Consider the following 25,477-nt stretch of genomic DNA (forward strand, 5'->3'; position numbering starts at 1 on the left):
TAATTAGCAAGCTCACAAGGTTTAGACAAAATTAAAAAATAAAAATGGGGTTAGAAACTTACCAAACGAGATTCACAAGTGAAAAAAAGTTTGAAGATTAAGTTGTTGCTCCAATATGGTCTCCAGGCCTCCTAATGGCATCAGACAAAAAGAAGATAATAAGAACAGAGATCAAGAAAACAGAAAATATAGAACAAGACAACGTAACAGAGATTGGAAGGGAAGCTAAAAAACAAGTTTTCATTTCAATGATTTATGAAACCAGAAACTGGTCAAGACCTGAGAGGATCTGAAACCATACCTTTTCTTCCTTCAAACAGCCTTCGTTTCACTGTTCAAGCTTAATGAGGGTGAAGAATGGAGGGGAATACCAAGGGAAATGAGGGAATGGGCGGCGGTGCAAGGTTCAAGTTCTAGGGTTTTGTCATTTTGGTTTCTTTCCTAGGGTTCAAGTTCAACTACGGCCACTGATTCTGAATGAATGAAAATTGTGAGTTTTGAATTTATATCTAGGGTTGGGGTTCAATTAATCAGACATTCAACATTGGGCCTCACCAATTTGTGGGCTTGTAACAAGGAAAAATCTTTAATTTTTAATCGGGTTGGGTCGGGTACCGACGGATTTATTGAACCCACCCGAACCCGACCGTGATTACCCGCATAGAACCATCTGTCCAATTTTTAATACCCGTAAACCGACCCGACCCGACCCATCAGTGTTTTTTAAAGTCGGGTTTTCCGGGTTTGGGTCGGGTCGGATATTTTGCTCACCCCTACTTTGGCCTATCTTATTCCTTTTTCTGTCTCTATAAGCTCGTAGTTAGGCGGTCATCTATTTTTCGGGCTATAACCCGCCTTATTCCGCGGTAACGCAGGCCAGCCCACGAACTTCAACCGGCTTACACAAATCAGGATCAAAAGCAATGAAAAAAATCCATATGGACCATTTTAGTTGCAAGTGTATACTTTAAGAATAAAAACATATTTAACCCAAAAATAAAGTTTACAAAATAATATTGGAGAAAACGTGAAGTGTTTGATTGAACGAATCAAAGTGCCACCTAATTGTTTTCTTTAAGAAATTGAAAGAAAGAGGCAAACGCGCGTTTCAATCAAGAGCGCAATTATTGGTCAAAACGCTTCCATCATCGTCTTGTTCTTTCGTTCCATTCTCTGTCACTGAGCTGAACTATAAATTTCAAGCCATTTCAAACTCTGTTTCTGCAATTCGAATCGCGATTTCAACTGTTTTGATTTTCGAATTCGAAGATGGCGACGTCGAACAAGATCGAACGCGGTCACCAGATGTACCGTGACGGACGATACAGCGAGGCGTTAGGGTTTTACACGGAGGCGATCGCCATGGCCAAGACCAATCCTCAGAAGATCGCTTTGCATAGCAATCGTGCTGCTTGCTTCCTCAAGCTTCACCATTTCAACAAGGTTCCCTTTCTTCTTGTTCCTAACGAATTTGAATTTTATGATTCTGCTATTTTCTAAATTATAGAAATATTAGGTTATTTGAGTAGTGTGCTTGAGAGGGATGAACTGTTTGATTATTTAAAGTGTGTTGGAAATTGATCAGAATTCTGATTTTGACTGTCTGAATATGTCTGCTGGGTCATTGGTTAGCTGATGGGTAACTAATAATCAGTTGCCCTAGGTGTGAGGGGGCGTGTTAGAAGTCTCACATTGACTAGAGATTTGACATAGATAGCCTTTATAAAGGGTAGAGTAACGCTCAACTCTTGAGCTTGTTTTAGGTTGAGTTAGGCCTCCCAAATTCTAATAGAATTGGCTTGTGAACTTGCTTGCGACTACGGAGATTTACTAAATTGACAGTGCTGTTTCCTTCTCTTGTGAATTCTTGATGGTGTTCTTTAGTTATGCCCTTTTGTTATAAATTGTGTACCACAATGGTTAGGATTTATTTTTTGGGTTTGAGACCTACGGTTTGAGCGTTAAATTAACTGAAAGAGGGTGAAACATTTGTTACGATTTCAATATTTTGAAATGATGCCTGTTCTTGTCCTGCTCTCTGCACTTGTCTAGTTGCATGCTTTTGATGAATGATTTCCAGTTTAAATACTTATTTTCTAGGATGCAATCATTTATTGTCACTACCATTTCAGGCAGCAGAAGAGTGCACCTCAGTGCTTGAGCTTGATCACGAGCACAGTGGAGCTTTGATGCTGCGAGCTCAAACACTGGTGACCTTGAAGGAGTACCATTCAGCACTTTTCGATGTCAATAGACTCTTGGAATTGAATCCAGACTCAGAGGTCTATCAAAATCTTCACGCCCGCTTGAAGACACAGTTGGTAAGGCGTTATCCCATATGTTTTCATTGCAGTTGCATAAATTGAGCAAGTTATGGGATTATGTTTGACTGATTATTGTTGTTGTTCTTGTTCCAGATAATAAATAAAAACCATATGTTAGCAATAAAGAGTTGGATTTAATGTGTGTGTGTGTGTGTGTTTGAAGTTAGTGGACAAAGAAGATAGGTTACACAAACCTTTCAAATTTGGCCAAGATTTTTTATTTCATGATTAATTTGCTTTGTGAACTTGTAATAAGAAATATTGTTTCTGTTCTTTTTTCCCCCTTGCTTAAGGAAAGTCACTTGCTCCAATACCAGAGTCAGAAGAGGAGTTTGAAGAACAAGGAGATGAGGAGGCTGAGCTGATGCTAAATAGAGATAATAAGAAGAAAGAGATGTTTGCTGCAACTTCTAATATTAGGATTGATCAAAAGGATGAGCTTGGAAAAAGTTTTATCGGTTCTGAGTGTGCTCCTCAGGAAATAGACCAAAATTCTTCATTTAAACAAGAAAGGGACCAAAACTATGAACCTAAAATGACCACAGTGGAAGTTACGGTTCCTAAAGCACCAAGCAAAGAATCAACTGAGAAGCAGTCCGAAGGATGGCAAACAATTCCAAAACCTAAAGGACATTCTACTCTAGACTACGCACGGTGGGACAATGTTGAAGATGATTCTAGTGAAGAAGAAGATGATGATGATGATGAAGATGAAGAATCTTTGCCCCAATACCGGTTTCGTGTGAAAACAGTTGGTGTGCGTCCTGTGAAGTGAGGATATTCGTATACTACGGTACCCTTAAATGGCTGGTTTGATACCATAGTGAATGTAAAAAGTGACATCGACAGGCAAGAATTGACTGAATAGAATCACTTGGTTGGTTGAATCAGAGGGAAGTGCTGTATTTTATCCATTGGTTTGGTTGTCAATGTTCATGAATCATAGGGAACTACTGTATTTTATCCATTGTTTTGGTTGTCAATGTTCATGAACACTAAATCAACCTGTTTCAAGCTGCTACCGTCCGATATCCAGCCGGTTTGCATCTTGTGTGAGAAAATCTAAGTGTTCAAGTTTCGTATTGGTCCAGAAATATAGGGAGAGTTTTTATCTGATGTGGCCCATACAACATGACCAATATCAACATGAACTATATATTGAATGGGAATTTCCTGAAGCTTAGTTACTGCAGAAAAATTGATGATAAGGTTGCAGTTGTGAGAAATCTAGTCATTCAATTGTAACAATGGACCTGTGATTTGTCCTCTCCTCTTTGTATGATTCAGAAAAATTGATGATAAGGTTGCAGTTGTGAGAAATCTAGTCATTCAATTGTAACAATGGACCTGTGATTTGTCCTCTCCTCTTTGTGCCAACGCACCACTCTAATGGTGGAAGTTAGCAGAACAAATTAGGCCTAGTTTGAGCATTAAGCAACAAGATAAAGCTTGGTTCCATTTTACACAGAAATATCTCTTTAATTTCATCTATTTTTTTCTATCACATCATTCATAATATCTCTCATTTCTCTCTATTTTATTTCAATTTCACTTGTGATTTTATACAAGTCCGCATGTGTTTTCACTTGTTCAGTTTGTTTCAAACTTTCAATTAATGCCATCATTCAAACATCTATTTTCTGCTCCTCCTCTTGATTTCATTTCCTCTGATAGGTGAAACCGTGCGAGTGTAGCAGCCGTCTTTCCAATCTGCTTGCTCTAAAACCTGTGTGACAGTAAATGTAGCAATTAATATTGGCTTGAAATTATTATTGAAGTTCATAAATGCCCTCTTCATTTATAGCAGTAGTTTATGGTGATAACGATCATTTTTCAATTTTATATCTGGGGACTCACCAGAACTTGTGAAGTCTTTAATAGTAGGGTGCCGGATCATGTGAAATGCTGCAGCTGTACCTTGTTACACATTTAATAGGAACACTTTGAATCTTCATGTATATATTCCAACTAAGCCATCAATAAAGTCTTCAAACTGTAGGCATATTTCTTTAGGCCTGTTGCTCACTAGCCTACATTTTCGCTCTGCTAGTAATGCACACTGATTTCAAGCCACTTGAGTTTGTATAGTTGCTGCAAATATGACTACTTTCTCGCTTGGGACCCACAAATTGTTCCTCATTGTGATTTTCTTCATGGTCGTTTCTGTTGATTGGAGCCTTAGGGTGATCCCAAATCATGGTAAGTGAGAAATATAATGTTTTACTCTGCATAGCTTCATGCCTATTTCATACAATAGCCAGTGTTTAAAAGCCTGAAGAAATTGATTTTCAAGCTAGTTTAATGGTCAAATTTACTTGAAGAGTTTTGCCGTCCATAGCAGTCTTACCTTGCTTGAACAAGATTATCTTAGCGGAAGATAGTTGTGGTTTAAATAAAATATTATCTCTTGAAAAATTAGTTGTGACAGTGTTACTAGTCAAACAGGTTTTATTTATGAGGATTTTACATGTGCATTTTCCCCTGTTTTTCAGCTAGGTTGACAAGTTTGCAAGAAGAGAAAGCAGCAATTAGAGATCAAAAGGTTTGATAGTTTAATTATTGTAAGTTCACTCATTTGTGTGTTGGTCAAGGATGGGAATAACTAATTGTTGTATGTACCTACTTGTGATTTTGTAGGAGGAAGCAAGACAAGACAATGTGGGAATGGAACTCTACCCAACCGGCTCCACTATACCAGATTGTTCTCATGCATGTGGACCGTGCTCTCCTTGCAAGAGGGTCATGGTGAGTTTCAAGTGCACGATTGCAGAGTCTTGCCCCATGGTTTACAAATGCATCTGTAAAGGAAAATACTACCATGTACCCTCCAATCGATGACCATTAATTTTGTTTTTTATTTTGTTGATCATTGTTGTAATTCTGAAGATGATAGTGATTTGAGTTAGACAATTTTACCATTTGGAGATGCTTAGATTGATTAGAAACACGGTTCAAAACCATGGAAGAAATTTTCATGACTCTGTTTTTTGTTGCTTGCTTGTGGTTTTTAAAATGACCCTGTCCTAAACCAGATATAAAATGAACTAAAGATGAAAGATCTATTCCTATCGAAAATAAAAACAGCTAGCCATCTAAGCTAAGTAAATCATCTAAGGCGAATGGAAGAACGATTTCGTAAAATGTCAATTACATAGTTAAAAGTTATGGCTTATCAAAAAAAAAAGTTAAAAGTTTACAATATATTAAAATATATCAACCATGACCTGTACAATGATATGTGTTCACCTCAACAATGAAGTAGGGAGTTAAGTCTTCATCCATAATCCAACCAAATTACCTACATGAGTGTTTGTGGACTGTGGGGGATGACAAAAATGGGTTATGTTGAGGAACTTCTAATGAGAATGATAGTGAAGTCTGCTAGGGGGTCTTCGTTCTTGGCCGAATGATGAGTTGTGAGGACCTGCTCGTTAACATTCCGAGAACCCTAAGTTAGAGAGTGGATAATAAGCGGGGTAAGAAAATATGAAGTTAAGTCGCCTTTGATTTACTTGTAAAAGAAGGGTTTGGGGTTTCCTAGGTATCGTGGTACGGTGTATTGGGGCGTTGCTCTGACCGGGTGGTCATTGGATCCATCTACCTGTCTCACTGCGTGGTTGTGAGTGTGATTGCATGTGGGCTTAGCTTCATTGAGCGCATCACTTACGAGTTAGGTAGGGCTTCATTGACCTTGATGGGACGCACGAATGCAACGTGTAATGCTCTGAATTTCGAGGGTCACCACAATAACCCTTCCATAAATAAATATCTTGTTTTCTTTAACTGCATAAAAAGTGCAGGTGAATTATTTTCAAAGCATTTTCAAAACATATCATGCATACTCCCAACAATAAATAAATATACCTTTGACCTCAACCAAGGCAAGTACCTGAAGGTAACGATAGATGCATATAACATATACAACACATAAAATAAAGAACTAGACTCGATAATGAAATCCTGTAAGTAAGAAGACTCCATAAGTCCGATATACACCGTAAGATCTCGATACAGAAGAACCGCATGAAAGCAATGTATAGAACCTACCCTATCCCACAAATACAGACCCAACCGGTCAAAACCCTATGCGCCTTGCCCTAACACAGCAAGCACTCTACCCAAGAAGGCACGCCAAACATGCCTGTGGTACATTGTGCGTCTGGTCCTCGTCCCCGAACTCGTCATAGTTTGGTGGTGACGCCTGAGGTACATCCACAGAGGAAGAAGTGCGAGGTCCAATTTCGTATAACAGTTCATCATAAGACGATACGATACACAACAACATACAATATCAGGCAATGTAAGCAATCACAAATACCACATATGAGCAGTAACACCATAATTAACAAAACATGTTATCAGCCCAAATTCTTATTCTTAACTTAATGATTAATGTACTTAAAAAATAATATTAAGTATTTGTTACTCATATCATCATCATAGAATTTTCATTAAAAATATTTTTCAAATTTTACCAATTTCTATTTAATTATTTAAAATTTAATAATTTATTCTTAATGATGATTTAAAATATCATTAAATTAATATATCATCTAAATTTAATCATTGATTTTGACCTTACTTATTAATTATTAAGTTATTAATTATTAACTTTAAAAATTAATTTATTCATGTAATTGATAATGGAAATTAATTACTTGGTATCTTGAATAAATAACTTTGAGCAATATGTATTATTTAACTATTCAATTTTCATTATCAAAATATTACTAATTATATTTTTAATAAAGTCAAATATCATTAAAAATTTATTTTTTACTTAATTTGTCAATAATACTTCTTCAAGTCAACATTTTATTTTAGTAGAAATTGATATATAAATATGGAAACGAAATATTCAATTTTAATTACATCACATGGCGCGTTACTTTATTGAATGCATATAAAACTAAAGAACCTCTCTTACATTCGATTTCACAAGTGAAAGCTAAACATTATTTTCAAAGTATATACACACAATGAAAATTATCTCCTACTTTTCCATTCTCCTTTTGGTTCTCTCCCTTGATCTTGGTATGCATATAGCATTTTTATAAATTCAAGATCTTACGTTTTTTCCTTTCTGATTTATTGGTTTTAGTTGCTTGGCTAGTGATTGTGCATGATTGAATAAACTATTTTATGCAGGAAATCAAGTGCAGATGTCAAAGGCGGACATATGTACATATAATGTGCCAGATTATGTTTGCGGGGCTACAGATCCTTCAGCATGTGACAGCATTTGCAAAGAAGTAATAACAGGACGCAGTGTAACCGGAAAATGTGATACAACTACGAGTCACTGCATTTGTAGTTACATTTGTTGAAATTGTTAAGAACGCCGGTCTCAGGGGTCACCTTTTGGAATATATAAAGGGTGAAAAATTCAATCAATTAATCAAGTGGTTATATTATTATACAATAACACAATGTTTTCCCTTTTCCCATTTTTTCAATTTTATATATTTTCCGTACGAAATCTCATGTTCTATGTTGTTCATCACACAATGAACCTGGAGGCCGAACTAGCTAGGTTAAAATAATCCAACGCAGTTTTCAATACAAAGATGAACATGCATTGCTTATGTTGTTTCATTCTTCCCTTATACATGAACCAGGAGGCCATTACATTAACAAAGTATTAAACCTCCCACTTAATTTTTGCCCCTTATTCTCACCTTTGATTCCTTAATTCATGAATATCATCTCTGTCAAATCTTGAGTCATTAGCATAATTGTTCTTAAAATTAAAGTAACTAAATTTTGCAAAGACTAGTTAAGGGCCCCTTGACCTTTTTTTTTTTGAAATTGGCCCCTTGACCTTAAATCTTGAGTCATTAGCATAATTCCTTAATTTTGCAAAGTTTAATTAAGGGCCCCTTGACCTTAATTGTTAAAGTAAGTAAATTTTGTTATTTGAATAAACTAGTATTGATCACGTGTCGTGCACAGATGGAATAGTAGTATTTTGTCGGCATACATCAGACCTTTTCATATTTCCTCCCTCGTTTTTCTTTTTGAAATACCTACGTATATCGCCTATTTAAGTTTTTTTATTCTACTCCTAGTTACATTCTAATTCCATTTTTTCCTAATTTGTGATGTTTTAAATCAATATACCAAAACCATTTTAATCTTTCAGATATATATACGAATGAGTTGTCTATATGACCCATGAGGAAGTTTGGGTCAAATAATTCATCATCCAATCACATTGGAGATAAGTGAGTTGGAAATAAATTAATAAATAAAATATAGAAATTTCAACTATCTTATCTTCAATGTGATTGGATGATGGTTATTTAACCCAAACTTTTATTGGGTCATTTAGACAACACCTAAATATAAAGTTCATTTCTAAATCAATCCTTTAAAACTATTTGATATCAATTTTTTTGATATTTGATATCATTTTGAACGTAAGATATTACATTCAATTTTTTTATTTTTTTTATATAAAAAATAACCAGAATCAGTAAAAAAAAAACTGTCAAAATCTTAATGGTAGAAATGTCATAATTAACTTTTATTAATTATTTTAATATTATTAAAAAAATTAAATGTCAAATTAATATAATAGTAGTTATTTTCGAAAAAAGTAACAATTGACTTTTATTAATTTATTATAATGTCATTAATAATTATTAAATGCAATATTAATACATTAATTATTTTCAAAAATATGAAATTATTTAATATTTAAATTCTCAAAAAATCAAAAAATATAAATATGACATCATTTACCTACTCATTATAGTATGAGAGAGAAAGCTTAATGAGGGAATGACACTTGTCGGAGTTGCAACTTTTTGGTTCCGGGAATAGTATGTTTGTAGTATGTTTAAATAGCTTTAGAAGTGATTTGTGTTATATTGACCATGCTTAAGCTACAAGGGGTTTGCCTAAGTAGAGTCTTGGGTTAGTGAGTCGACCAGCTAGTGTGTTCCATTGGATCTTGTAACTTACTTTCATTTTTCGAATAGCACCCCTTCTGTGTTGCCCTGCGTGGTGGCACAAGAAGCAAGTATTGTTTTGAAGTTTGCTTTTGATTGCTTGGTTTGAATAATGGCTTTAATTATATTGGCCTTGGTTTTTTAACGATGGTTTATTTAAGAGTTTAATTTCTATGCACCGACGGTGTGAAGTTTTTTTACACCGTCAACCAATTAGATTTTAAGGATGTGAGAAAATCTCTCATTTTATTTAATTTCATTAATTGACGTGGCACATCCTTGAAATCTGATTGGTTGACGGTGTAAAAAAACTTTACACCCCGGTGCATCATCCTTTTTCTCTTTATTTAATGAGGTTTCGTTAATGACTAGTAAGTGTGTTTTGTAAAAAAAATTGTAGGTTTTTTGTTCTAAAAACGTGAGAAATCAGGATGTTACAAAATCCATTAATAGGATTATTGAATCTCAAAAATCCATTTGAAAATAGAAAGCTCTTATAAACACGTCATAATTGCCACACCTAACTGCTCCTAAAATCTCTCCCCACATCCACAATATATGTAACAGACTAACAGTTTTACAAGCTTTAACACAATCCTTTGGAAATATGGCATTTGAATTTTCTACATTACCCTACCACCTCAGTACCTGCATGTCCCCGTTGGCTTCCACCTCATTATCATCACCTTCATGGCCATGATTCTCCATCGACCTTGAATTAACATCCTCATCTGAGTCCACAGACACCGGTGTATCCCTATGACTTCAATCAGCCACCAATGGCTGATAAAACGTGCTTATCTCCTTCTCAAGTGTAATTGTATGCACTTCTCCATCAATCTTCATTGTCATTGTGTATTGGGAGATTCAATCAGCATCCTCCCGAAGCCTAGTCTAGTCTTCCTTCAAGGACAATGACCAAGACTTCACCAATTCAAACCTCTCCTCTTTGTAAGGTTTTATTTTTTTAGAAAGTTAAAATTATATTAGCAAAAACCTTGAAGGCTCTCAAGCAAGTAAACAACTCTGCCAGTATCGACACAGCAAAAAGATTGCTAGAAGCCGCAAAGCAACATAAAGCGCCCCAAACACCCTAAAGACCGACTAAACCCAGCAAAAAGAACACCCTAGGGACAACATGAGAGAACGAGAGAAAAACCTCGTAGAAGCCAACAAGGGACCAAAGAAACAACACAAACACAAAGACAAAACCCTTGAAAAAAAACGAGCCAGCCAAAACCAGACGATCCCGCTAAAGAACCTCGTATAGCCTCGGATAGTTAGTGATGAGATGATTGGCAAGGCTTTGAATGGCTTCCTCCTCAGACCTAGTAGGGACAACTCCTAGTTCTTTGAAAATAAGAAAGTACCTTCGAGCTCACGTCAATGTACGATTAGAACCCCGAGCTTCAAGATGGATTAAAGAATAACCCTTTTCAGGTAAAACCTCAACCCTTAGAATCTCAGCAACCTCATTAATCACGACTCCACGTTCCTTCGGCTTCCCTAGCGTAAAGACATTCCTAGGTCGACCTCTTCTCCGCTGCTTCGTCACCGTAGCCTCCACAACAACCAGCAAGCCCTCACGAACACGACTGCAGCCTGGCGTATTGGAAGAACAAGACACTCTTAAGAAACCAACATTGCCAGCACTAGAAGCATCCAACCCCGCTTCAGGGAACAGAGCCTCAGTGGGTACCTTCTCTTAAGAAACCAACATTGCTAGCACTAGAAGCATCCAACCCCGCTTCAGGGAACAGAGCCTCAGTGGGCACCTTCCCTTAGCTACGACTGGAGAAGCCGAGCCTCCCACACTGTAAGGCCCAAGTTTTTAAGCTTGTGTCAAGTAAATAGAATCCTATTCACGATTAGGGTTGATGTATCGTGAAGGGAAACCTGAACTAGAGTTTACCAAATGAAATAAATATGTGAAGGAGAAAGTTCAGGAAAAGTCTGAGGATTGTATCGAAGTCGATTTAAGTTATAGCACGACTAATATTCGCTTTAAAAACCTAGGACAAGAATCTTAGGAAATAACACTATGTTCCACCCTTGGAACACTGTAGGATTTTAGTCCAAAAATCTTCAGAGAAATGTTAGAACTTCTCTTTTTCCATATATCAAAATCGTTTCGAGGCGAAACTCTAGGATCTACGAACGTCCGATTCCAATCATCGGAAGTTTGCCGAAACCGAATCCCTGGTATTTCAAAACCCTAGAATCAACCGACAATGAAGACTTTTTCTATTCAGAGCTTCAAATGAATATTCTACACGCGTACACCCATTTCTCTTGATGATTTCAATCTTTCTTCCGAAGGAAGTTTTCTATTCCGACATTCGATGCAAAAAGCAACTTATCGGGTAAAATAGTTTTATACCGACTATGCATTAGTTGCCAAAAATACAAGGAGACCTCTTTATAGTTTTGGAATTCTTTTGCCAAAACATATCTATTAATTCACGGAGAATGACGCCGGAAAAATCAGATTCGCGAAACTTTCATTTTCCCGCGAATTTCCAACCTTTATATATAGCAAAGAAAGGAAGAAAAACTCAAATTTTCCTCCATTTTCTTCATCAAGGCCGCGAGTTCTACAAGGGAGGGAGAAGAGAAGATTTTCTTCATCGTTTGCTTGATCGTCGATCAATCAGTTGCTACTTCAAGGCTTCGAGGTATAGTCGCTAATCCTTACCTCTGATCGCTTTTTCCATAGCTTTTCTGTAGACTTTTCTGAGCCGATAGTTTATGGGTTTTTGCAAAACTATCCTGAATCTTTCATTTCTGATTCTAAACCTCTTCCTTACGTGCCCAAGATCACTTCTGCCGGGTTAGATTTTCCGTTATGTCGCCGGAATTCCGCCGGAATCAATTTTAGCCTAAAATACCCATTTTTGGAGTTTTTGGAGTAAAGCTTCAACCTTTAGGCTGAAAACTATCGCCTTAGCTTAGTGCTAGTAGGATTAGTTGTCATAAACGTCGTTGGTGACGTCCCTGCAAAATTTGGTTTTTGGGATTTCAGTTTTGAAAATCCTAAGTTAAAAATCATGACCAAAATACCCCTGCGACAGTTTTTGATCCGATAATTTTTCCGAGTTCAGAATACCCTTAGTTACGGCTAATGATAGCATAGGAACCAAGTTTGATCGAAGAAAAATCGAGTCTCCTAATTACCTAAAGTGGCCGAACCTATTAGGGGGGAGGAGGAAAATTTCCTTTTCCGAAAACTTGTCTTTTGCGCTAGATTATCGTACCTTATAGTATAGATTACTTCGAGTAACCTTAGTAAGTATCGATAACTTAGTTTTCGATAGATTTTGATTGATTTCTGTGGTTTTGTTCTAAAGGTGCTTTTGAAGAGTTTCCCGAGGAACAAGGCTTTGCTTGCGAGGAAGCGTTAGACGATCATTCTGGAGAACCTACAGGTGAGGGCTTCTCACTGAATCTCTAGTTAATACTTAGGGTCGATGCTTTCGACATTGTTTACTGTTTATGCACTGGATTGTGTGTGATTGGAAAATGTTTTCTGAGGCTTCGGCTGACAATGTAGATGATGCATCTACTGAATGTTTTTGATGAGTGAATTACATGCTAAGTGCTAATTGGGTAATTTAGGATGTGTGGTGCATGCCTTATATGCTAAGTGTTATGTGGTTATTGCTTAATATATTGATATATGACATGTTGATTGGTTGTGCTGAGTTACTTATACTTATGCAATGAGGTCTGAGATTCTGAATGGTGAGAATAGCGGGCAGGTCATGCCGATTTTATTTTGAGAGTTCTAAGAAAGTTTGATAGGACGAATGAGATTCGGACCTTGTTATGATGTGTATGGATAGAGACATTCTCTGGAGTCATTTGGGGATTTGGAGATCCCGAGAACTTATAGGAATTGCGATAAGACTAAAAGGATAGTATTTTGTAAAGAAAACTCATAAGACATTAAACAACCTCTAAATCTTTAATTAATGATAATAAACTCGAAAGGAAGGCGTGGAAGTCAAATCTTAGTTTTGGAAAACGAGAAGTGTCGTCGGATCCCAGTGTTGAGAAAGTTGAGAGGCTTCGAGTATGTAAAAGTTGTGGTGCTGTTGGAGCAGCGTTTGTTATTGTGCTGTTGGAGCAGCTATGTTGTTGGGCTATCCTGGGGATAAGTCCGGGGAATTGATAGTTCCCGAGTATGTTGATACTCTTGCTCGTTGAGCAGTTGTGACCATCGGATTGAGATGAGTCGGATGATTTGGAGATCATCATGAGAGAATGTGTGTTGTGGAAAGAAGTGTCTTTTGTCGCAGAATCGACTTTACCTTAGGGTAAGCTTTTAGAGACTTTAATTTAGCTAGAACACGTGGCGACGTGTCGAGTGAGATTCGGAGACGTTGTTTGACTAATCATCCTGCATTCATGCAACATTAATGGGGTATTAACACAGGACGTACTCTGGACCTCGTCGGATTCCAAAATGGTCATAAGACCCGGATTTCCGTGAAAGAGCGTCTGTAGACGTCTCTTGTAGCAGACCGAAATGGCAGACCTACGGGTTACGGCTGATCTGACTACCGCTGTCGTTGGAATAAGAGGCACGCGGGCCGAAATGGTCCCACCGTGGCTGGTGCTAGGGCTGATCCGTTGATGTCCATCCGTTCCGGATTGCATATTGGTTGACTGGGTTAACCTGCATATCATTTCATGCAACATGCATACTGACATAGTTGATGAGTGTGTTTGGTACTTGTTAATTCTATTTGAGGCATGTTAACTGTGATTTACTGTCGTTTATGTTCATTGAGAAATATGCAACCCTAGGATGTTATCCCTAGCTATAAGCCTAAGTGGCTATTTCCTTATCTGTATCTATTGGTGGTATTATTTACATAATTCTTTGGAGTTGACCCTCGCGTCTTCTGTGTGTGCTTTGGCGGACAAACGCCCTTTGTCAGATGTCTTTGGCGGGCTGGTTCATGACGGTTCACCCTTCGGGGGGAACTAGAGTGGAGATGCTGGAACAGGAGCGCATCGCGGTAGCGAGAGGAGGACGGATGGTGTACATAGACTAGGTCGTTCTGGATTCTGGTTCAGACGACGATCATGTTAGCACGTAGGACTGAGTGTTAGTGTGAGCTCCTCGGGATGGGATTAGTGTAGGAGTAGAGTCTTAGCTCTGAACATCATTTGTTTTCTTTGGGAACAGGGTAGTTTCCCACCTATAGCTTTTTGTGTGATTTATTTACGGTAATCACAGAGAGTTGGTTGGAATTAGGGGGTCTTATTTTCAGACCATTGGGTCAACTTATTCTCAGTTTTGAGGGATGGTGTTGCGGACACTTCACCCTTTCATTCGGTTTGTACATATTGCCTACGGGCGTTACATCTTTCTCCTTCCGTCACTTGAGGTTTACTCGTGACGAGGTTGCTTCTTACAGCGGGGGCTGTTTATATATTGTATATTAGTTCTATTGCTTTTCGCATTCGGGTTTTATTCAATTCAGTCTTGTCTTAGTTATTATCAAAAAAAATATTCACGTTTTTCCGCATTAAGTTCATTTTTGGTTACTAAAGTGACGCCACCGAAATCGGGGTGTTACATTGTGGTATCAGAGCACGGTCGAGTCTTTCGGGAGTTGTTGGGGAATAGGTCTTCTGTGCTAGGTTGTGTGACTCTGCAAAGAGTGAAAATTGATTGTCTGCAAGCGATTTTTCGCTTGAAATTGATTGAAGTTATTGCTTACTCATATTGTATAGTTATGCCAGAGACTATCTTGTGATGAGTACTAACTGTTTGTTTGACTAAGCATAGGATGGTAAGCCCTGATCGAATGGCAAAGGCGATAGCTACAATGATTGAAGCAATGATGAACCAGGCTACTGAGGACGCTTACAGACATGCGGAGGAGGCTGCACGTAGGCAACCTCAACTGCTAAACGAGGTGTCCAAGTACCATCATAATGGGTTGGACCGAGTTGGAACTGGGGGACCAGTGAGATCAGGTTCTCAGGAGTACCGACCGTGGAAGCCATACCAGCATCCTGAGGGGAGAGACCCTATTCCAGGATCATGCAAGTCGACCACCGCGACTATTGGCCAGGAGGCTGTGTCATGTTTCCGTTGTGGAAAGCTGGGACACTACGCCTTTCAGTGCTCAATGACGGGACCAAAATGCTGCAGGTGCAAACAACGTGGACATTTGGCCGTGAACTGTAGGACGTTTCAGGCGGGATCGTCTGACAACAAGATGAAGGGCAAGTTTCCTGCCATAGCTAGAGGGGCAAGGAAACAAGTGTCATGTTTCAGATGTGGGAAGCCGGGGCACTATGCTAATGCTTGTTCCGACACGAGGCCCAAATGCTATAATTGTAACAAAATGGGGCATACTGCCGGTCGGTGCAGAGCACCCAAGGCTGAACCAACTGTCAACACTGCTCGTGGTAAGCGTTCTGCGGCTAAAGCAAGAATTTACACCATGGACGGTGAGAGAGCTGAGGGGTTTGTCACAGAAGGGCGCAAGAACGATGGTAACCTCCTAACCATTCTTTCTCATTTCAGTATAATATATTCCATTACTCTCGTAGCGCATGCAACGCACCTATCTTACTTATATTGTTTGAGCTTTGACCTTATAGTTATTACGCCTATTAAGACTGTATTTGACCGTTGCTAGTATTTAAACTATAGAAGTTATACGAGGTTTAGAATGACACGCTAAGCCTAGAAAGTAGCCTTCTACCGATGCGTTTAAAAGGAAGCTAGAAGCTGAAGAATGAATCTCATAGAGATTTCTTATGGATAGTATACGTATGATGTTGAGGGCGTGCAGTTCCGTAGCGGAATCATTGAGGATGTGATGTCAGGGTATTTGTGATTATTGGATGATAGGAACTCATTGACTGTTCCAGTAGGTTTTTCTAGATTTCCACCTTCGATGTATTAGGCCTGATCAACTTAATATTGAGGGGGTGATATTCGGAATCACAGCTGGCTATGGACTTTGATAGAAGGATTGGTAAGATTAACTTGATTTGATCGAAGATTAGTTGAATTTGGGAGGAAAGTTTGTATTAAGCACTTGATTGTACAAGATTAAGATTTGAACCTTTGGAAGTTGATGATTGTCGTATAGACATTAATTGGTTGGTTCGTGTGATTACTCCAAGTAGAGGTAGACTAAGTCAAGAGATTTAATGTTGGAAAAATATTAGGTATTTTCTCGGAAGTTATGAAGTCATAGGTTATGTGATTACTGAGTGGAATTGTTAGAGACCAAATAGGTTGGATTTAATCAGGTTATAGATGATAGCTTGATAGTAGCAAGATTGAGAAGAATTAACTTTGAACTAGATTGTTGTAGTCGAGTTCGAGGAATAAGTTTTGCTAAGTGCATGATTAATTTGTGGAGACATTATAGTCTTAAGAGATGAATTTTCACTTGAAAAGTGTTGAAGGGTCAAAGGACATTACCGATGCAAACTAGATAAAAGTTTAGATTTTAAGCCAGGAAGTTTAACTTGAATGTGTAAGACTTAGAGAATTGTCAGGAGTTTGCTGGAGTGACTAAGTGTTGAATCAATGATTAAGTTAGAAAAAGAAAGTTTTAGCATAAGTTGAATCCTTGAGGTTGTTGATATGGATTTCAAAGAAAATATGCTCAGATTACTAAGTGAGATTTACTAAGTTGGATTGGAATCTTAGGGTTAAGATTTACCTTGAGAGTTGAGAATCACGTACGAGTAGGAGATTGGAGATCTGAAGATGAGTTGCGGATTAAGACTATTGAGGTATAGTATAAGAGAGATCTTGAAGTAAAGAAATTCTGAGTTGTGTAGAGTTTTAAGGTTGGTTATAAGTTGGTAATCGATTGATGTTGATTATGAGATTGCGGACATAATGAACCATGTGATAAGATTTGAAGGATGTTAGCATAACAAGTTATGACTATGGATATCAGGATCAAGTTATGAGTGTGAGAGCATGACGACACTTATCAGGTCGTTTGTGTAAGCGAAGGAGTTATAGTTTTAAGAAATGGATATTCACTTAAGAAGTATTGAAGGGTTAAGGGCCATTAGAGGACCAAACTTGGTGAAGGTTTACGTTTTAAATCTATGGATTTCTGTCTAAGGTGTGTAGGACCCGAAGTTTGTCAGAACTTGATTGAGGGATTAAGAAGTTGATTGACGAGATGGTGATTGAGATACAGAAAGGAAAGTGCTAGTATTAAGATGAATACTTGAAGTCGTTATATTTGGGCAAGTTTCATAGAGTCTAAGAGTGAATGGAACCTTGTTATGGATTCTGATGAGGTATACTAGAGTTAACCAATGAATTCTACTAAGTTGAATGAGGATCCTAGGGCTAAGGTTGACCTAGTGAGCTGAGATTCATGTACGCATAAGAAATTTAGTGGCGTTAGCGGTTACGATAACGGTTAAATCTCGGAAGGTTGAAGGATCGAATGATAAAATGACTAGTTAAGTCCCTTGGGGTATGGTTATGAATTGATCTTCTAGGGAATGAGTCTCGTGATGTGCTAGGTATTAAGGCTCAAGTCGAGATTTAATTGGAATGGTGACTAAGTAGAAGATTGATTTCATGGTACTATATGGGATTTAGAGGAAAAGATCAAGGAATAATATCCGGAACTTTTTACTGACCATTAAGTTCCGAGGTCGAAACTTTCTTTTTGGAGTGTAGTAATGTAAGGCCCAAGTTTTTAAGCTTGTGTCAAGTAAATAGAATCCTATTCACGATTAGGGTTGATGTATCGTGAAGGGAAACCTGAACTAGAGTTTACCAAATGAAATAAATATGTGAAGGAGAAAGTTCAGGAAAAGTCTGAGGATTGTATCGAAGTCGATTTAAGTTATAGCACGACTAATATTCGCTTTAAAAACCTAGGACAAGAATCTTAGGAAATAACACTATGTTCCACCCTTGGAACACTGTAGGATTTTAGTCCAAAAATCTTCAGAGAAATGTTAGAACTTCTCTTTTTCCATATATCAAAATCGTTTCGAGGCGAAACTCTAGGATCTACGAACGTCCGATTCCAATCATCGGAAGTTTGCCGAAACAGAATCCCTGGTATTTCAAAACCCTAGAATCAACCGACAATGAAGACTTTTTCTATTCAGAGCTTCAAATGAATATTCTACACGCGTACACCCATTTCTCTTGATGATTTCAATCTTTCTTCCGAAGGAAGTTTTCTATTCCGACATTCGATGCAAAAAGCAACTTATCGGGTAAAATAGTTTTATACCGACTATGCATTAGTTGCCAAAAATACAAGGAGACCTCTTTATAGTTTTGGAATTCTTTTGCCAAAACATATCTATTAATTCACGGAGAATGACGCCGGAAAAATCAGATTCGCGAAACTTTCATTTTCCCGCGAATTTCCAACCTTTATATATAGCAAAGAAAGGAAGAAAAACTCAAATTTTCCTCCATTTTCTTCATCAAGGCCTCGAGTTCTACAAGGGAGGGAGAAGAGAAGATTTTCTTCATCGTTTGCTTGATCGTCGATCAATCAGTTGCTACTTCAAGGCTTCGAGGTATAGTCGCTAATCGTTACCTCTGATCGCTTTTTCCATAGCTTTTCTGTAGACTTTTCTGAGCCGATAGTTTATGGGTTTTTGCAAAACTATCCTGAATCTTTCATTTCTGATTCTAAACCTCTTCCTTACGTGCCCAAGATCACTTCTGCCGGGTTAGATTTTCCGTTATGTCGCCGGAATTCCGCCGGAATCAATTTTAGCCTAAAATACCCATTTTTGGAGTTTTTGGAGTAAAGCTTCAACCTTTAGGCTGAAAACTATCGCCTTAGCTTAGTGCTAGTAGGATTAATTGTCATAAACGTCGTTGGTGACTGTAAGATCAAGTTTTGATCTAGTAGTACAACTCTATGTTTTGATGATTACAAGTTAACCTTTTGATATGAACAATTGTGGTACTCTAACGTGTTTTTCTGAGTGCTATTTACAGGCTCTAACCTCAACTCAATCTCACACAAATCAGAAGCACTGTGTATAAAGAGTGACCCAAGCAACGCTTTCGCATTCACCATGTTCAGTATGAACAGTGGAAAAGCTTCAGAAGTTCTGAAGTTATACAAACTCTGATGAGGACTCAGTCACTAGAAGCTCTGAAGATCCAGAAGTTCTGATAACCAAGAAACACTGAAGGTTCAGATGTTCTGATGGTGTAGAAGACTCTGAAGATCCAGAAGCTGAATAGTGGAAACTCTGAAGTCCAGAAGCAAGAAACTCTGAAGGCCATGTTCTTCCCTCTGAGTTCAGAATCAGAAGAAACAATGGTCAGAGGATCTGTGCTTTCCCTCTGACTCTGATCAACCGGCTTCACAAGCTCCAATACGAAGCATTCCTCTGATCAGAAGTCTCCTAGGTTAAAAGGTCAAGTCGCTATCCAAGTACAAAAGCAAGTGTACCTTCCTGACGACCTACCTAACGTTCTCAGCCACAGCAGAAGCTGGATTTTCCAGAACTGCCCTCCAACGGTAGCATTTCCCATGCATTGCTCAACCCTAATCCTTGGAGTATATATAGAGGCTGAAGATTGAAAGAAGCGGCAAGAAGCAATACATACGCGCAAGACATATTCAAATTATTCTAAGCTTTCTTTCATCTGAAATTCATTGAGTTTACTATTAGCTTTTTAGAAGCAAATCTCTTGTAAACAATTCTTTGATAAACAGTTTGTTTAGTTCCTTTAGGAGATCAAGGTTGATCGGATCCTAGAGAAGACTAAGAGAGTGAATCTTAGTGTGAGCTAAGTCAGTGTAATTGTTAGTCACTTGTAGGTTTCAAGTGCAGTTGTAACTCTTACCTGATTAGTGGATTGCCTTCATTCTAAGAAGGAAGAAATCACCTTAACGGGTGGACTGGAGTAGCTTGAGTGATTTATCAAGTGAACCAGGATAAAATCCTTGTGTGCTTTTCTATCTCTTATCTTTTGCACTTAAGTTCTCGAAAGATTCGTCAAAATCTTTAAGGTGAAAGTTTTGTACTGAAAACATTATTCAAACCCCCCCCCCCTTTCTACCGTTTTTCATACCTTCAATTGGTATCAGAGCGCAAGTTCTGATTACCACACCTAACAGTGTTCAGTGATCCGGGCCGGTGTGAAAAACAATGGCTGCCACCACCAGTGAAACTCAAAGAGATGGTTACAATGCAAAGCCTCCTATGTTCGACGGTCAAAGGTTCGAATATTGGAAAGATAGACTGGAAAGTTTCTTTCTGGGTTTCGATGCAGATCTCTGGGATATTATTGTGGATGGCTACGAGCGTCCAGTTGATGCAGATGGCAAGAAGATCCCAAGGTCAGAGATGACTGCAGATCAAAAGAAGCTGTACTCACAACATCACAAAGCAAGAGCAATTCTTCTAAGTGCTATTTCCTATGAAGAGTACCAGAAGATTACAGATCGTGAGTTTGCTAAAGGCATTTTTGAATCTCTGAAGATGTCTCATGAAGGAAACAAGAAAGTCAAAGAATCAAAGGCATTGTCTTTGATCCAAAAGTATGAATCCTTCATCATGGAGCCAAATGAGTCCATTGAAGAAATGTTCTCCAGATTTCAGTTGCTTGTAGCTGGCATACGACCTCTCAACAAGAGCTACACAACAAAAGATCATGTCATAAGGGTCATTAGGTGTCTTCCTGAAAGTTGGATGCCTTTGGTGACTTCAATAGAGCTCACGAGAGACGTTGAGAATATGAGTTTAGAAGAACTCATCAGCATTTTGAAATGCCATGAGCTGAAGCGCTCAGAGATGCAAGATCTGAGGAAAAAGTCCATAGCCTTGAAATCCAAATCTGAAAAGGCTAAGGTTGAGAAGTCAAAGGCTCTTCAAGCTGAAGAAGAGGAATCTGAAGAAGCATCAGAAGATTCTGATGAAGATGAGCTGACTCTGATCTCCAAGAGACTCAACCGCATCTGGAAGCACAGGCAGAGCAAGTTCAAAGGCTCTAGAAAGGCAAAAGGAAAGTATGAGTCCTCAGGCCAGAAGAAGTCTTCAATCAAGGAAGTCACATGTTTTGAGTGCAAAGAATCTGGGCACTACAAAAGTGATTGTCCAAAGTTGAAGAAAGACAAGAAGCCAAAGAAGCACTTCAAGACGAAGAAGAGTCTGATGGTGACATTTGATGAATAAGAGTCAGAGGATGTTGACTCTGATGATGAAGTCCAAGGACTCATGGCAATTGTCAAAGACAAGGAAGCAGAGTCAAAGGAAGCTGTTGACTCTGACTCAGAATCAGAAGGAGATCCTAACTCAGACGATGAAAACGAGGTATTCGCTTCCTTCTCTACCTCTGAACTGAAACATGCTTTGTCTGATATTATGGATAAGTATAACTCCTTATTGTCTAAGCATAAAAAGTTGAAAAAGAACTTGTCTGCTGTTTCCAAGACTCCTTCTGAACATGAGAAAATTATTTCTGATCTGAAAAATGATAATCATGCTTTGATCAATTCTAACTCTGTGCTTAAGAACCAGATTGCTAAGTTAGAAGAAATTGTTGCCTGTGATGCCTCTGATTGTAGAAATGAATCTAAGTATGAAAAGTCTTTTCAAAGATTCCTAGCTAAAAGCGTGGATAGAAGCTTAATGGCTTCAATGATCTATGGCGTAAGCAGAAATGGAATGCATGGCATTGGCTATTCTAAACCAATTAGAAATGAGCCTTCTATGTCTAAAGCTAAATCCTTGTATGAATGCTTTGTTCCCTCTGGTACCATATTGCCTGATCCTTTACCTGTTAAAGTTGCTAAACACCCTCTTAAAAAGGGATCTTTCTCTATGACTAGATATCATGCAAATATTCCTTTAAAATATCATGTTGAGACACCCAAGGTGATCAGAACCTCTGGGGTAACTAACAAGAGAGGACCCAGAAAGTGGGTACCTAAGGACAAGATTATCTATGTTGCAGATATCCTTGATAGCTCCACTGAAACACCAATCATGGTATCTGGACAGTGGATGCTCGCGTCACATGACGGGAGAAAGGCGTATGTTCCGAGAGCTAAAACTTAAGCCTGGAGGCGAAGTTGGCTTTGGAGGAAATGAAAAGGGTAAAATTGTTGGTACTGGTACTATTTGTGTAGATAGTAGTCCATGCATTGATAATGTGTTATTGGTAGACGGCTTAACACATAACTTATTGTCTATAAGTCAATTAGCTGACAAGGGTTATGATGTTATATTCAATCAAAAGTCCTGCCGGGCTGTAAGTCAGATCGATGGCTCTGTTCTATTTAACAGCAAGAGGAAGAACAACATCTATAAGATCAGATTATCTGAGTTGGAGGCTCAGAATGTGAAGTGCCTTCTGTCTGTTAATGAAGAGCAGTGGGTATGGCATAGACGGTTAGGGCATGCCAGTATGAGAAAGATTTCTCAGCTGAGCAAGCTAAACCTTGTCAGGGGCTTACCCAATCTGAAGTTCGCTTCAGACGCTCTTTGTGAAGCATGTCAGAAAGGCAAATTCACAAAAGTCCCTTTCAAGGCAAAGAATGTTGTCTCAACCTCAAGGCCGTTGGAACTTCTGCATATCGACCTTTTTGGACCAGTAAAAACTGAGTCTATAGGTGGCAAGAGATATGGGATGGTTATCGTTGATGACTATAGCCGCTGGACATGGGTAAAGTTTCTAACCCGCAAGGATGAGTCTCATGCTGTGTTCTCTACCTTCATTGCTCAAGTGCAAAACGAGAAGGCTTGTAGGATTGTGCGTGTCAGAAGTGACCATGGTGGAGAGTTTGAGAATGATAAGTTTGAGAGTCTGTTTGATTCCTATGGAATTGCACATGATTTCTCTTGTCCCAGAACTCCTCAACAAAATGGTGTTGTTGAGAGGAAGAACAGAACTCTTCAGGAGATGGCTAGAACCATGCTCCAAGAAACTGGCATGGCTAAGCACTTTTAGGCAGAGGCAGTAAATACAGCATGTTACATTCAGAACAGAATCTCTGTGAGACCAATTCTGAATAAGACTCCTTATGAATTGTGGAAGAACATAAAACCTAACATTTCTTATTTTCATCCTTTTGGCTGTGTTTGTTATGTTCTCAATACTAAGGATAGATTGCATAAATTTGATGCTAAGTCTTCTAAGTGTCTATTACTTGGTTATTCTGATAGATCTAAAGGTTTTAGATTTTATAATACTGATGCTAAGACTATTGAAGAATCTATTCATGTTAGATTTGATGATAAGCTTGACTCTGACCAGTCAAAGCTAGTTGAAAAGTTTGCAGATTTAAGCATTAATGTTTCTGACAAAGGCAAAGCTCCAGAGGAAGCTGAGCCAGAGGAAGATGAACCAGAGGAAGAAGCTGGTCCTTCTAACTCACAAACTCTGAAGAAGAGCAGAATCACTGCAGCTCACCCTAAGGAATTGATTCTGGGTAACAAAGACGAACCAGTCAGAACCAGATCTGCCTTCAGACCCTCTGAAGAGACCTTGCTGAGTCTGAAAGGATTGGTGTCCTTAATTGAACCCAAGTCCATAGATGAAGCTCTTCAGGACAAGGATTGGATTCTGGCCATGGAAGAAGAATTGAATCAATTTTCCAAGAACGATGTTTGGAGCTTAGTGAAGAAGCCTGAGAGTGTCCATGTTATTGGAACGAAATGGGTATTCAGAAACAAGCTGAATGAGAAAGGAGATGTAGTCAGAAACAAGGCAAGGCTAGTTGCTCAAGGTTACAGCCAGCAGGAAGGAATAGACTACACTGAAACATTTGCTCCAGTAGCAAGACTGGAGGCAATCAGACTGTTGATCTCTTTCTCAGTAAATCACAACATAGTTCTACATCAGATGGACGTAAAGAGTGCCTTCCTAAATGGTTATATCTCAGAGGAAGTCTATGTTCATCAACCCCCAGGTTTTGAAGATGAAAAGAAACCAGACCATGTGTTCAAATTGAAGAAATCACTCTACGGTCTGAAGCAAGCTCCCAGAGCATGGTATGAGAGACTTAGCTCATTCCTTCTGGAGAATGAGTTTGTAAGGGGTAAAGTAGATACAACTCTGTTTTGCAAGACTTATAAAGATGATATCTTAATTGTGCAAATTTATGTTGATGATATTATATTTGGTTCTGCTAATCAATCTCTATGCAAAGAATTTTCTGAGATGATGCAGGCTGAATTTGAGATGAGTATGATGGGAGAATTAAAGTACTTTCTGGGAATACAAGTTGATCAAACACCAGAAGGAACATATATCCATCAGAGCAAGTACACTAAAGAACTTCTGAAGAAGTTCAATATGCTGGAATCCACAGTGGCCAAGACTCCAATGCATCCTACATGCATTCTGGAGAAAGAAGATAAAAGTGGTAAAGTATGTCAGAAGCTCTATCGTGGCATGATAGGTTCACTTCTATACTTAACTGCATCTAGGCCAGACATATTATTTAGTGTTCACTTATGTGCTCGTTTCCAATCAGATCCAAGGGAAACCCACTTAACTGCTGTTAAGAGGATCCTAAGGTATCTGAAAGGCACCACTAACCTTGGCTTGATGTATAAGAAAACATCAGAGTATAAGCTTTCAGGTTATTGTGATGCTGATTATGCTGGAGATAAAACAGAGAGAAAAAGTACTTCAGGAAATTGTCAATTTCTGGGAAGCAATCTAGTCTCATGGGCAAGCAAGAGGCAATCAACCATTGCACTATCAACTGCAGAGGCAGAATATATCTCAGCAGCAATATGCAGCACTCAGATGCTCTGGATGAAACATCAGCTGGAGGATTATCAGATCCTTGAGAGCAATATCCCAATCTATTGTGATAACACTGCTGCAATCTCATTGAGTAAGAATCCTATCTTGCATTCAAGGGCAAAGCACATTGAGGTAAAGTATCACTTTATTAGAGATTATGTACAGAAGGGCGTACTTCTTCTGAAGTTTGTTGATACTGACCATCAATGGGCAGATATCTTTACAAAGCCCTTAGCTGAAGATAGATTTAATTTTATTCTGAAAAATCTAAACATGGACTTTTGTCCAGAGTGAAGATGGATCAGAACCTCTGACTATGATACTTCTTGATCAGAAGATGTCTAGTCCAGAAGGTAACTCAATCAGAGTGTGTGTACCCACTGGTACTGACTCTGAAGCTGAGACAACAACACGTGTGTCAGAATTTCTGATGCATAGTT

The 25,477-nt window shown here is 38.4% G+C and overlaps 2 protein-coding genes across 2 annotated transcripts; both read left to right on the forward strand.

Moving 5' to 3' along the window:
- Positions 1–1,066: 1,066 nt before the first annotated feature.
- Positions 1,067–3,644, forward strand: LOC130748607 (uncharacterized). The gene is made up of 3 exons (XM_057601839.1): positions 1,067–1,443; positions 2,133–2,321; positions 2,623–3,644. The coding sequence occupies exons 1-3, from the start codon at positions 1,270–1,272 to the stop codon at positions 3,097–3,099; spliced, it is 840 nt and encodes a 279-aa protein (XP_057457822.1). The 5' UTR covers positions 1,067–1,269; the 3' UTR covers positions 3,100–3,644.
- A 291-nt stretch (positions 3,645–3,935) lies between these two features.
- On the forward strand, positions 3,936–5,299 carry LOC130748608 (protein EPIDERMAL PATTERNING FACTOR 2-like). The gene is made up of 3 exons (XM_057601840.1): positions 3,936–4,523; positions 4,817–4,866; positions 4,962–5,299. Exons 1-3 carry the CDS (start codon positions 4,424–4,426, stop codon positions 5,160–5,162), a joined length of 351 nt encoding a protein of 116 aa, XP_057457823.1. The 5' UTR covers positions 3,936–4,423; the 3' UTR covers positions 5,163–5,299.
- Positions 5,300–25,477: the final 20,178 nt, after the last annotated feature.

Source organism: Lotus japonicus, chromosome 3, assembly GCF_012489685.1.
Source record: "Lotus japonicus ecotype B-129 chromosome 3, LjGifu_v1.2".
Taxonomy (NCBI): domain Eukaryota; kingdom Viridiplantae; phylum Streptophyta; class Magnoliopsida; order Fabales; family Fabaceae; genus Lotus; species Lotus japonicus.

Coding starts and splice junctions, on each gene's coding strand:
- LOC130748607 (XM_057601839.1), top strand. CDS start 1,270: ATGGCGACGTCGAACAAGATCGAACGCGGTCACCAGATGTACCGTGAC. Junction 1,444..2,132: donor AGCTTCACCATTTCAACAAG/GTTCCCTTTCTT, acceptor CTACCATTTCAG/GCAGCAGAAGAGTGCACCTC. Junction 2,322..2,622: donor CCCGCTTGAAGACACAGTTG/GTAAGGCGTTAT, acceptor GCTTAAGGAAAG/TCACTTGCTCCAATACCAGA.
- LOC130748608 (XM_057601840.1), top strand. CDS start 4,424: ATGACTACTTTCTCGCTTGGGACCCACAAATTGTTCCTCATTGTGATT. Junction 4,524..4,816: donor TAGGGTGATCCCAAATCATG/GTAAGTGAGAAA, acceptor CCTGTTTTTCAG/CTAGGTTGACAAGTTTGCAA. Junction 4,867..4,961: donor CAGCAATTAGAGATCAAAAG/GTTTGATAGTTT, acceptor GTGATTTTGTAG/GAGGAAGCAAGACAAGACAA.